Raw genomic sequence first — 13503 nt, forward strand, 5'->3', positions numbered from 1 at the left:
ATGACTGCAGTACTTCCTGCCTATCACTGTCTGGGGCAGCTCAGATGTACGGTCCAGCGTGAACACACCTGGAGGATGAGGCGGCGAGCCCCTGCTGCTGCTGCCACTGCTGGCACCATCAGGGCAGACCAGGTTTGCTGTCCAGGCCAGGTGTGAACTGGCCATGGCTACCTTTCCCTAAATGGACCTGTGGTGTGTGTCCTTTCAAAATATTCCCTTGGCAGTGTGCTCTCTGCATGGCTTTGCTCCTGGGACACATCCTAAAGGGTCCCTTGCACACACTGCCAAGGGCTTCTGGGGCATGACCTGTCTTTAGTGGTTCTGGGCCTCAGGACTCAAGGCTGATGCAGGGTCTCTAGCTGAAGCGGCTTTGATGGAAATGTGTAGACACCATGTTGCTCAAGGAGCGTGAGTATAGTAGATGCTGCAGTTACAGGGCTCACCCATTCCTAATCATTGTGCTTTGTCTCCTCAGAGAGAAACACAGGCAGCACTGCCCTCGGGGGAGCACTGGCCCTGGTGGAATGCAGCGGCCACAAAGGATCCAGCCAGAGGATGCCCCACATGCCCAGCACTACCAGGCTGCCCAAGGGGGGCGGGCGTGGGAAGAGCCCTACACAGAGAAGCACCTAGGATAGGGCAGAGACTTGTCACACCACTGTCCCCGGCAAAGGCTACATGTTGTCTCCTTCAGTTGATGATAAACCTTTCCGAGATGCAGAGCATCCAGGTCAGACATTCCCTACCGTTTTTTTTTTAATTATATTAAGGCACAGACTTAGAATGACGTTTTTGTGCCATTCCTGGTTGTGCCACAGCTGAACTAACCAGGTCCCTTCACCATGGGTCAACTTCCTGGACCTGATTTGGGTTCTGAGAAAAGGCATCTGGATTGCCAGGTTTTTTATAAAACATCAGCAAGCTTCACTTGAAGTGGAAGTGGGAGGTTTTCTACCAAGATCATTGATTGACAGTGCTGAGGGGCAGAGTGGCCGTGTGTGTGCACGGAGGGCAAATGCTGTCTTCCAGGTTACTGTGGAAGGCTGGGTGTGTTGTAACCTTCTGTGGGTCACGAATGCTGTGCAGAACACAGTAACACTCTTTTCCTTCTAAAATGCCCTGACCTTACACATTTGACCCGCAGCTTTAGGGATTTCATGGACAAGCCCCATCCACAGACCTCAGATTTAAACACTCCACGTCTAGCCTCTTCTTTTTAGCTCGCATCACCCATCAATAGAGAAGCCCCCAAAATTGCAAATTCAGTTGAAAACCCTGACTGTGCTTTCCTAGAATTTAGGAAATCTATTTCACCGTGTCAAGTTACTTCTGTGGCAGCTCCCTAAGTATGTACCATCCCGCTGCACCCAACTCCATGCTAGCAGGGCAGGCTGGCACCCCACCACCATCCATGCAGGTTCTGGGGGTCCCACCTGCTCCTGCAGGCAAAGCTAAGCAGTACGATACACAGAGGTCTTGGTTTTATACAGAACCTTTAATTGCAAAGAACTTGAAAGCAGCCACGCTGGGGGTGGCAGTGGAGTGGAGAACCCACCACACCCTCCCCTCAGTATTCTTCACCTTCTTCAGCCTCAGCTTCCACGGAATCCACGCCTACCTCTTCATAATCCTTCTCCAGAGCTGCCAGGTCCTCGCGGGCCTCAGAGAACTCCCCCTCCTCCATGCCTTCTCCCACGTACCAGTGCACAAAGGCCCGCTTGGCATACATGAGATCGAACTTATGGTCCAGGCGAGCCCAGGCCTCCGCGATGGCCGTGGTGTTGCTCAGCATGCACACAGCCCGCTGCACCTTGGCCAGGTCTCCCCCGGGGACCACCGTGGGGGGCTGGTAGTTAATGCCCACCTGCCGGAGAAGAGGAAGAAACAGTCCATGAAGCTTATATCAAACCTGGAAATGGTGGCTGCTTTTCCTCAAAAAGAAGACACCCTGTAGGTGAACAGGAGAATTCTCAGTTCACCCCACAAATGTCACTAAGCCCTTCTCTGTGCCAGGCAGGGTGACAGTTCCAGACAACATATGTTGCCCAGGCTGGCCTCAAACTCCTGGGCCCAATCGATCCACCCACTCCAACCTCCCAAAGTGCTAGGATTACAGGCATGAGGCAGCATGCCCAGCATTTTTTTTTTTTTAAGAATAAGGCATTTTCTAAAGGATTTTTGTGCCCCTTTTTTGGGTGGTAGAATTCATGTGGAAAAGGTAGGTTGAACTTAGTAATTTTATGGGCATTTTGGGGAATCTTGTAGGTAGTGTATATATTTTATTTTAACTTGGGCATTACTATAAACTGCTTCACAACATCCTTCACTCCACTGTCTCATGGAGGATTTGACTTAAAAAAAGAATGAGTTTTTTGTGATGAAAAAAGCAACAGGTGCAGTGGCTCACACCCACTATCCCAGCTCTTTGGGAGGCCAAGGTGGATTTCTTGAACTGAGTTTGAGACCAGCCTGGGCAGTATGGCAAGACCCTGTCTCTACCAAAAATACAAAAAAATTAGCTGGGCATGGTGTCGTGCACCTGTGGTCCCAGCTACTCAGGAGGCTGAGGTGGGAGGATCGCTTGAGCCTGGAGGGCAGAGGTTCCAATGAGCTGAGATCCTACCACTCCTTGGGTGACAGAGCAAGACCCTATCTCAAAAAAAATAAAAAGGCCGGGCACGGTGACCCACACCTGTAATCCCAGCACTTTGGGAGGCCGAGGTGGACAGATCACGAGGTCAGGAGATCGAGACCATCCTGGCTAACATGGTGAAACCCAGTCTCTACTAAAAATACAAAAACAAAATTAGCCGGGCGTGGTGGCAGGCGCCTGTAGTCCCAGCTACTCGAGAGGCTGAGGCGAGAGAATGGCATGAACCCAGGAGGCGGAGCTTGCAGTGAGCTGAGGTCATGCCACTGCACTCCACCCTGGGCGACACAGCAAGAGTCCGTCTCAAAAACAAAACGAAACAAAAAGCAGCAACGTCTTTCTTTCTTTTCCGGGCAGCCTAGTAATTTTGGCCTGGGTTTGCCTCAGACACAAAATCTGTCCCCATCTTCCACTGACACAAAAGAAACCTTGCTGTCCTCTTTCAGCTTTATCAATAGTTGGTTACTAAATCCTGTGGCATTTCTCTGTTGGGCCTGTGCGTTCTTGTGCTGTGCTTTCCCTGCTGCCTCTGGCTCAGACCCCCACCGTCTCTGTTGGGGGAGACCACTGCAGTCAGTTCTGACTGGGATTTCCTACTGTGGGTGTCTCTTCCTCTCCTTCAGGGGTTAGCACAGCTGCTAGACTAGCCACCTAATTTTGTAAGATCTTGTCTGAACACAGCCACCACACCCCTTCATTTGCAGATTGATTTTGCTATCCAACAGCAGAGTGGGGTAGGTGTGACAGAGGTCGTGTAACCTGTAAGGCCTAGAATTCGTATGAGCTTGTCTTTTTTTCTTTTTTTGAGACAGTCTTGTGCTGTCACCCAGGCTGGGGTGCAGTGGAGTGATATCTTCTCACTGCAACCTCCACCTCCTGGGTCCCAGTGATTCTCCTGCCTCAGCCTCCTCAGTAGCTGGGATTACAGGTGCCCACCACCATACCCGGCTAATTTTTGTGTTTTTAGTAGACACGGGATTTTGCCCTGTTGGCCAGGCTGGTGTCAAACTCCTGACCTCAGGTGATCTGCCTGCCTTGGCCTCCCAAAGTGCTGGATTATAGGCATGGGCCACCATGCCCATCCGATTTTTGTATTTTTAGTGGAGAGCTGTGATCACCACACTGCACTCCAGCCTGGGTGACAGGTGGGATTCTGTCTCAAAAAAGTAAATAAATAGGGTTGAGCACAGTGGCTCATGCCCGTAATCCCAGCATTTTGGGAGGCTAAGACAAGCAGATCACTTAAGACCAGGAATTTGAGACCAGCTTGGCCAACATGGTGAAATCCCTTTACTAAATACACAAAAATTAGCTGGGTGTGGTGGTGCATGTCTGTGGTCCCAGCTACTCAGGAGTCTGAGGTGAGAGAATCACTTGAGCCTGGGAAGCAGAGGTTGCAGTGAGCCGAGATCACACCACTGCACTCCAGCCTTCTCAACAACAACAAAAAAGTAAGTAAAGCTCATCACAGATACATAGTGTAATGACTCAGAAAGAGAGTTCAAAAGACATCACTGGGCCAGGCGCGGTGGCTCACGCCTCTAACCCCAGCACTTTGGGTGGCCAAGGTGAGTGGCTCACCTGAGGTCAGGAGTTCAAGACCAGCCTGACCAACATGGCATAACCCTGTTTCTGCTAAAAACATAAAAATTAACTGGGCGTGGTGGTGGGTGCCTGTAATTCCAGCTACTTGAGAGGCTGATGGAGATTGCAGTAAGCTGAGATCACACCACTTTACTCCAGCCTGGGCGACAAAGCTAGACTCTGCCTCAAAAAAAAAAAAAAAAAAAAGACATCACTGAATTAATGATCACTCTGGTTCACTAATTGATGCCCATGTGCCTAGCCCATGGAATAGGGGTAGTATCCTCAAAGGATGTGGGCCTTCAGGGGCAGCATTACTCTGTGTGTCTGTTGCTTGCTGAAAGGTACAAGGACTCCACATTACCCAGTCATACCTTAAATCCAGTTGGGCACCAATCTACAAACTGGATGGTGCGCTTGGTCTTGATGGTGGCGATGGCCGCGTTGACATCTTTCGGGACCACATCCCCCCTGTACAACATGCAGCAGGCCATGTACTTGCCGTGGCGAGGGTCACACTTGACCATCTGATTGGCTGGCTCGAAGCAGGCATTGGTGATCTCAGCCACGGACAGCTGCTCGTGGTAGGCCTTCTCGGCTGAGATGACCGGGGCGTAGGTGGCCAGGGGGAAGTGGATGCGGGGGTACGGCACTAGGTTGGTCTGGAATTCCGTCAAGTCCACATTCAGGGCCCCGTCGAATCGCAGGGAGGCCGTGATGGAGGACACGATCTGCCCAATCAGGCGATTGAGGTTGGTGTACGTGGGACGCTCGATGTCCAGGTTGCGCCGACATATGTCATAGATGGCTTCATTGTCGACCATGAAGGCACAGTCAGAATGTTCCAGGGTCGTGTGGGTGGTCAGGATGGAGTTGTAGGGCTCCACCACGGCCGTGGAGACCTGGGGGGCTGGGTAAATGGCAAACTCTAGCTTGGACTTCTTGCCGTAATCCACTGAGAGCCGCTCCATGAGCAGAGATGCGAACCCAGAGCCAGTGCCGCCCCCAAAGCTGTGGAAGATGAGGAAGCCCTGCAGTCCCGTGCACAGATCTGCCTGAGAGAAACCAGACAACATGAATCAATGCCCGTGGAAGCCACACCACCAATCTCCACCAAGCCAGGGCCACTTCTCTGCCTCTGAAGACTTGATATGGATTCCAATCATCCATAATAAACACGCAGTACACTCTGAAGCAAAGAAAAGCAGACAAAGATCTACAGACAAATCACCATGCATACTTCAGACTAAGACCATTGCAGACGCAATAGGACTCAAGATGCTGGTCTAAGTTGTTTTTTTTTTTTTTTTTTTTGATAGAATCTCACTCTGTTGCCCAGGCCGGAGTGCAGTGGCATGAACTCCGCTCAGTGCTACCTCTGCCTCCCGGGCTCAAGCCATTCTCCTGCCTCAGCTTCCTGAGTAGCTGGGACTACAGGCAGGCACCACCATGCCTGACTAATTTGTGTATTTTTAGTAAAGACAGGGTTTCACCATGTTGGCCAGGCTGGTCTCAAACTCTTGACTTCAGGTGACTGCCCACCTTGGCCTCCCAAAGTGTTTGGATTACAGGCATGAGCCACCAGACCCAGCCAACGCGCTGGTCTAGGTTTTGACAAAATGACCTCCCCTTCACAATCTAAGATCTACCCTCCTGTGCAGGACAATGGTCACATGAAGCCTTCTCTTCTTACCAGTTTGCGGATCCGGTCCAGGACCAGGTCGACGATCTCCTTGCCGATGGTGTAATGGCCTCTGGCGTAATTATTGGCCGCATCTTCCTTCCCGGTGATCAGCTGCTCTGGGTGGAAGAGCTGCCTATAGGTTCCTGTGCGCACTTCATCTACAAAAGAGACCGTATGTACTGTGAATCTTTAAGGCCTGTACTCACCAAGATGGACACATTCCAGGACTGTTCACTTCTACAAAGTACATGCTGTTCAAAGTACATGACCTACATGTTGTAGGTCAACAGTGGCAGTGTCTGGTAGAAAATGTCTCTGTGTGATAACCAAAGTGCAAATGTGTGATAACCAAACTGTGATTCATGACTCTAGGAAGTGAAACTCAGCTTACAATATAAATGTCAGCACGACCAGCTCCCAGTGAAGGGAAATAAGCTCCAGCACCCCCACACAGGTAATTCTACAGGTACATAATTCTTTCCTACATGTAGCTACATCGAAGGCTGTAAGTTAAAAATGCTTACAAACTGAGAAGTCACCAGGTCAGTGTGACTTCTGCAGGGCAGTCCCATCAGGGCACCCTGTGTGGCCTGGGCCCCACAGGCTTTCAGGTGACACTGTCATCTCATGTGGGGCCACTGAAAGGGGCTGTCTCTTTGCAGCTCTCCTTGGAAACTATCCTGGGCTTCTAATCTGGAGGAAGCAAATGACTGTTCTGTACTTAACCTTCTAAGCCTAAGATGCAGGTCAAGACTCTCTTGCACCAGCATAAGAGTACACAGCATTCAGGAGGAAACCAATGCCATTGTGCCCTGCAGGCAGGGCCACCTGAACAGGGCTGAGGCAGCCACGACGGAATCTCTCCACAGCCCATCTTACTGTTGGCAAAGCAGCTTTTCCCTGTAGGCCAGGTTTTCCTAACTTAGGAGCCGAGTCTCACAGACACTTTAATCACGAACCTTTCAGTTTCTGTTAACACCATGGGAATATGCTTGTCTATCTCATACCTTCTGCAGGAGGATTCAAAGGAGCCCACATGGGGCCTTACCGACGATGCTCTCCCACCCTCCTAGGAAAGCTGCCATCCAGGACCCGAGCACCTACCGACCACAGTGGGCTCCAGGTCCACAAACACTGCTCTGGGCACGTGCTTGCCAGCTCCAGTCTCACTGAAGAACGTGTTGAAGGAGTCGTCCCCGCCACCAATGGTTTTATCACTTGGCATCTGACCATCGGGCTGAATTCCATGTTCCAGGCAGTACAGTTCCCAGCAGGCATTGCCGATCTGGACTCCTGCCTGCCCCACGTGGATAGAGATACACTCACGCTGTGAACCAGAACATAAATGTAGACCCATTCATTTCAAGGCAACTTGAAGCTATATGGTATGCAAAATATTCTAATTTAATATTTATATACTGCTTCAGTATCTGGTGCTTTCACAATTGATATTTCCTAGGAGGGTTAGGTGACTGACCCCTTTATCCCTGTGAAAACTTACTTGCTCTACACCATCCCAGCTGCTAAGTTCCAGAGGTAGCCCCAGAACCTAATGTTTGCCACTACACAAAAATTAGATTATTTTAAAACTTGGAAGCCATGTAATATCAGTAATCAAACCCACATTATAGCCAGTCACAGTAATTCTCTGAAGAATACATAGCAGTTTTTGATTATGTCCTATCAAAGGATAAGGTAATGGGGTTGGGTAAGGAAATAGAGAGTAGGTCCCAGGTCACTGTGGTCCAAGCCCAGGTGTTCAGTATGTGTCCTCTCTCTGCACCCCCAGATCTACCCTCCATCATTCACCACCCGCCCTGTGCTCTCCGAGGCTGACCCATGAGGACAGCATCAGAGGCCTTCCTTGCTCTCTGGCTTCGTGCTCGTTTGTTCAATGACAGGCAGCAGCAGGAGACCAGGAGGCTGGAGGAGAGTGGCGTCAGGGTACTCTCCCCTTGGCCCCTTCCTGCTCTACTTTCATGGGCGATACAAATCCCTCCATCAAGGCCACACTTTTGGCAGGTAGCCCTCTTCATAAAGTTACCCTCTCAATTTTTCGTAAGCACTCCCTCCCCTCCACCCCTTGAAGCCTAGGAGTGTAATGGCTCCCAGACGTCATCAGTACTGGGACACTGCACTGTCCTTTGGTGGTTTCTTTAAGCCCTGCCAAGCCAGGTGTGGTGGCTCATGCCTGTAATTCCAGCACTTTGGGAGGCTGAGCTGAGATCGCTTGGGACCAGTTTGAGACCAGCCTGGGCAACTATGAAAAAAATTTTTTTTTTTTTAAACAGAGTCTTGCTCTGTCACCCAGGCTGGAGTGCAGTGGCACAATCTCAGCTCACTGCAGCCTCTGCCTCCCGGGTTCAAGCAATTCTCCTGCCTCAGCCTCCCATGTAGCTGGGACTACAGGCCACTATGCCCAACTAATTTTTTGTATTTTTAGTAGAGATGGGGTTTCACCGTGTTAGCCAGGATGGTCTTGATCTCCTGACCTTTTGATATGCCCGCCTTGGCCTCCCAAAGTGCTGGGATTACAGGTGTGAGCCACAGCGCCCGGCCGAAAAATTTAAACATTAGCTAGCTGTGGCAGCACACACCTGTAGTCCCAGCTACTCAGGAGGCTGAGGCAGGAGGATTGCTGGAGCCCAGGGGTTCAAGGCTGCAGGGAGCCGTGATCATGCAACTGTGCTCCAGCCTGGGCAACAGAGCTGTTGTTGAGCCGTTTCAAAAAAAAAAAAAAACATACTTGACAAACCACGGACACTGCTATTCGGACTTGGGACTTGGAAATCTATTCTTTATGTGAATGCGTTGGTTGCTTTTTTTTTTTTTTGGGGGGGGGCAGGGTCTCTCTCTCTCTGTCGCACAAGCTGGAATGCAGTGGCACCATCATGACTCACTGCGGCCTCGAAGTCCTGGGCTCAGCTGACCCTCCCACCTCAGCCTCCCGAGTAGCTGGAACCACAGATCCCCGCCTCCACCCCGGGAATTTTTCTATTTTTAGTAGAGAAGGGATTTCGCCATATTGGCCAGGCTAGTGAGGAGCCCCTGACCTCAGGGGATTCCCCGCCTCCAACTCCCGTCTGAGCTTTAATTCCTGATCTGACCAATGTCCACAGCCCTTGCCTCCATCAGCAAGGCTCCTGGGGCTCCTCAGTGGTTTCCAATAGGACAGAGACGTTTGGAGACCGGAAAGCGGGAGCAGCGCCCTTCTGTCTTCAGGAGGCGGCACCACCACTGTTTGCTCTCTGGGGGACAGGACACGGTCAATGCTCCCCGTCCACTGACTCAAGGCCGGCAGCTTCGTCTAAAACAAAAGCTGCCGTCCCTGCCCTGGAGCCCGCAGACCCAGCAGACGATCCCGTGTCCTCGTGTCCCGCCCTGAGCCCCGCATCCTTCTCTGACCTCCTCTCTGCACCCTGGCCCGCAACAGCATCCCTCCATCCAGCCACCTCAGGAGGCCAACTTCGTCCACCCTCCAGCCTGGGCGTCTGCGGGGTGGGAGTGACCTGGCCTTACCATGTCGAGCTCCTCCGCTGCCGCAGCCCAACGCTACTACTTGACCTCAACCGCTGCTGCAGCTGCGCACGTCCAACGACAGCCTCCCGCCGTGCGCTGTCTGGGATTGGCCTGCTGGTGCCAGGCCACCATTGGTCCGGATCTCCTGGGAGGCGGGCCAAGGCTCGGATCCTAGTTTCGATTGGCCGTTGTGCAAACCACGTAGTGGGGGCGCCCTCTGATTGGATGCAGGATTGGCGGGAAGGCAGCGGGCTCAGAGAGGGCCCTCTGACTGGATGCAGGACTGGTGGGAAGGCAGTGGGGTCAGAGGGCAGTGCGTGGGCTGAGACGTTTCCGGGGGTCCTCTGACCCGGGTTGGAGCAGCTACTGCATCTTTATAGGTGGAGGAACATTGCTTTGTTAAGTAAGCTCCCAGCCTTGCAGTGGCTTGACCACGAACTTGTGCCGCTGCCTCCTCCCCAGTTTCCCCAGGCCGGTTCCTCTGGAGGTGCCTTATTCAGATCTTTGCAAACATGGCCGCCTTTGAGAGGCCTTCATGGCATCTACCCAAGTCACAGCAGCACGGCAATCACCGCACCTTCCCACCCAGCACCCGGGAAGTGGCGGGATTCGATCACTTTTGTGATCTAAAAGGAAAAAGTGAGTGGGTTTCGGTGGCTCACGTCTGTAATCCCATCACTTCGGAGGCAGAGGCAGGCAGATCACCTGAAGTCAGGAGCTGGAGACCAACCTGGCCAACGTGGTGAAATCCCGTCTCTACTAAAAATACAAAAACTATCCGGGTATGGTGGGCGCGCCTGTAATCCCAGCTACTCGGGAGGCTGAGGCAGGGGAATTGCTTGAACCCGGGAGGCAGAGGTTGCAGTGAGCCGAGATCGCACTGCAGCCTGGGCGAGACTCCGTCTTAAAAAAAAAAAAAAAGAAAAGAAAAGAAGAAGCAGAGGTAAAATTAATATAGGTGGAGAGGTTGGGCCGGGCGCAGTGGCTCAGGCCTGTAATTCCAGTGCTTTGGGAGGCCTCTGCCAGAGGATTGCTTGAGGTCAGGAGTTTGCAACCAGCCTGGGCAATGTGGTAAGACCCGTCCTGCCCCCGTTTCTACAAAAAATAAAAAATGAATAAAATTAACCGGACATGGTGATGGGTGCCTGTAATCCCAGCTACTCGGGAGGCTGAGGCACAAGAATCGCTTGAATCCGGGAGGTGGAGGTTGCAGTGAGCCGAGATTGTGCCACTGCACTCCAGCCTGGGTGACAGAGGGAGATTCCGTCTCACAAAAAATAAAAAATAAATACAGTTTATTTGGGCCAAGTTTGCGAACTGCAACCTTGGAGATGCAAGTTGCCTTAATATACACTCTAATTAGCCGCAGTTACAAATGGGTTTTTAAAGGAAAAGAAGGGGCAGTTTCTAAATTGTTTACCAAGAATTTTACAAATAGAGACAGAGTCTTGCTGTGTTGCCCAGCCTGGTCTTGAACTCCTGGCCGGAAGGGAGCCTCCCACCTTGGCTGGCCTGGCCAGAGGAATGTATATGAAAATAACATAAGCTATTTATTGGCTCTATATTGTCTTTTGTATCACAAATTCTAGTAACAGGAAGATAAAGCTAGTCAGGAACAAAATGCCTTTACACAGCTGCTGGGGCATGGGTATGAGGTGTGTGACTGAAGTCCCATATTCCTGTCTCTCTGGGCCTGATACATTCTGCACACCTCGCATAACTCAAAGTGCTTTGAACACTTTTTCTTTTCTCTCTTCTTTAGTGAGAGGGACTGGGTTTATGGCCACCAGGAAAGGGGAAGGCACAGCCCTGTCCTGGGAAGAGCAGAGTAGGGACACAATGCCCATTTTGGAGGAGTCTGGAACAGTCACCTGATTCTTCCTTATTTATTTATTGCTTATTTATTTATTTTTTGGACACTGGTTCTCACCATGTTGACCAGGCTGGACTCAAAACCCCTGGGCTCAAGTGATCCTTATGCCTCAGGCTTCCTTGTAGGCTGGGACTACAGGCGTGTAATTCTTCCCAGTTTGATTCTTCCATTTCTAAAGATCATCTTAACAGTGTGTATTCAGTTCTGAGAAAAGGCCTGGAGGAGACTTGCTGGCTTACCCCCAGCTCATCACCAGGATGCAGCACCCCATCATGGCATCTCCCTAGAGGGTGGCCAAGCAGGCTCTTAACTTTCCCTCCTGAGAGGAGAGCAGAGAAGAGAGAGGGAGCTCCCCCAGTGGGATGGGACTCACGAGGTCCAGGAGTTGAGACTTTTCTGTGGGCTTTGGGGACCTCTGAACAGTGCAATCAGGTCTGCCCTTAGAAGGATGTTTTGGCACAAAGAGGAAGAGCAGGGAGGGAGATATGTGGAGAGCCAGGGAAACCAGAGGAGGCCTCTTGCCTCCTGCCTCTTCTCCCCAGAAGGGTGAATCCTTCCATCTTAGTCAGCTCCGGGTGCCCTAAAAAAATACCATTGACTGAGTAGCTTAAACAACAGAGTTTTATTTTCTCACAGTTCTGGAGGCTAAAAGTCCCAGAGGCCTCTTGTCCTGGCTTGCACACAGCCACCTTCGCACCATGTCCTCCCACAGGGTGGGGGAAGGCAGCACTCAAGCTCCCTGGTCTCTTATAAGGACACGAATCCTACTGGATCAGGGCCCACCCTTATGACCTCACATAATCGTCATCATTTCCTTATAGGCCCCATCCCCAAATACAGTCACATTGGGGATCGGAGCTTCAGTGTCTAATAATGGGGGGACACAGTTCAGTCCACAGCCCTCCCCTTCCTCAGGGCTCCAACCACATCATGCACAGAACTCAGCTGTAGCCCATGTCACCCCATGCTCTTCAGTACAGTCATGCGTCCCTCAGAGGCTGGGATACGCTCTCAGAAAGCCATCATCAGGCAATTTCGTTGACGTGAGAACATCATAGAGTGTACTTAGATCAACCTACATGGAGCAGCCTACTGCACACCTAGGCCACATGGTACAGCATATTGCCCCTCAGCTACAGACCTATACAGTAAGGATTTGTGTATCTAAACATAGAAAAGCTACACAAAAAATAATGGTATTATAATCTTATGGGGCCACTGTTGTATATGCTGTCTGCTGTTGTCCAAAACATCATTATGTGCCACATGACTGCAATATTTATTTTTCTGATTATAAAAGTAACACATATTCCCAGTAGAGAGTGTGGAAAATTAGGAACAAAATATTTATTCTACTGTAAATAACAAAATAAAAATTGAGTCTTGGACGTGCCCATTTTTACTGTAAGTTATGATTCCGTAACTGACTTGTAGTAAACAGTATTTCTGGCCTGTAAGTATTGCTGCCTTCTGTATTTTATTTAGTATACAGTACTAAAAAAAAAGTGTTGTCAATTATTAAATCCTTGCAGTAAGCCAGCTAACAAAGTTTACATATAGTCACTACACAGAAAGGAGCACAAATTATTTCCTCTTTTGCTCAGATTCAAACAGGCTTGAGTGACAACTTGAGGACAAGGACACTTTGCCAAGATTTTACGCAGCGGCTGGCAGGGCCAGAGAGGCAGCATGGTGTGGCAGGAGAATGAGGACCTGCGCAAGGTAGGTGGCTCAGTTCTGGGTGAGAAAGGCTTATGAGACTTTGCAGAGTTTTGTAAGGTTGAGTTCATACAGATTTTTAAAGACCTCCTTGGGACTCCTACTCATGGACTGTCCCTGCTGCATGCAGGACACCAGGGCCAAGCCTGGTTCTAGGGACCAGCCGGTTGCTGCATAGCTTGTGTCAGCTGGCTGAGCTTGGCTCCCAGTCATGGCTACCTACTAGCGCCTTGCCTGCAGCAGGCACCCACTTCACAGTCATCTGCCATCTCCAGTTCAACCCCACAAAGTAAGCAGCAACTCCCCCACCCCTGCCAATTTTGAATGAGGAACTATGTCTGTGTTATCTGCAGTGACACGCTGCGCCTGACACCAGTGACTCCCCCTTCTCTCTCTACCATGTGATGACAGGGAGCTGCAAAAAAGACCATTTGTTAAAATGTGGGTAATTCCCCCATAACTTCTTCATAAATT

At 50.7% G+C, this 13503-nt stretch overlaps 1 protein-coding gene across 1 annotated transcript; it reads right to left on the reverse strand.

Moving 5' to 3' along the window:
- Nucleotides 1-1476: 1476 nt before the first annotated feature.
- Nucleotides 1477-10303, reverse strand: LOC129526434 (tubulin alpha-3 chain). Its single transcript, XM_055360610.2, has 5 exons — nucleotides 9438-10303; nucleotides 7023-7245; nucleotides 5928-6076; nucleotides 4609-5289; nucleotides 1477-1864 (listed from the first exon to the last, which is right to left on the reverse strand). Exons 1-5 carry the CDS (start codon nucleotides 9438-9440, stop codon nucleotides 1568-1570), a joined length of 1353 nt encoding a protein of 450 aa, XP_055216585.1. The 5' UTR covers nucleotides 9441-10303; the 3' UTR covers nucleotides 1477-1567.
- Nucleotides 10304-13503: the final 3200 nt, after the last annotated feature.

The sequence above is a fragment of the Gorilla gorilla genome, chromosome 14 (genome assembly GCF_029281585.2).
Source record: "Gorilla gorilla gorilla isolate KB3781 chromosome 14, NHGRI_mGorGor1-v2.1_pri, whole genome shotgun sequence".
Taxonomy (NCBI): domain Eukaryota; kingdom Metazoa; phylum Chordata; class Mammalia; order Primates; family Hominidae; genus Gorilla; species Gorilla gorilla.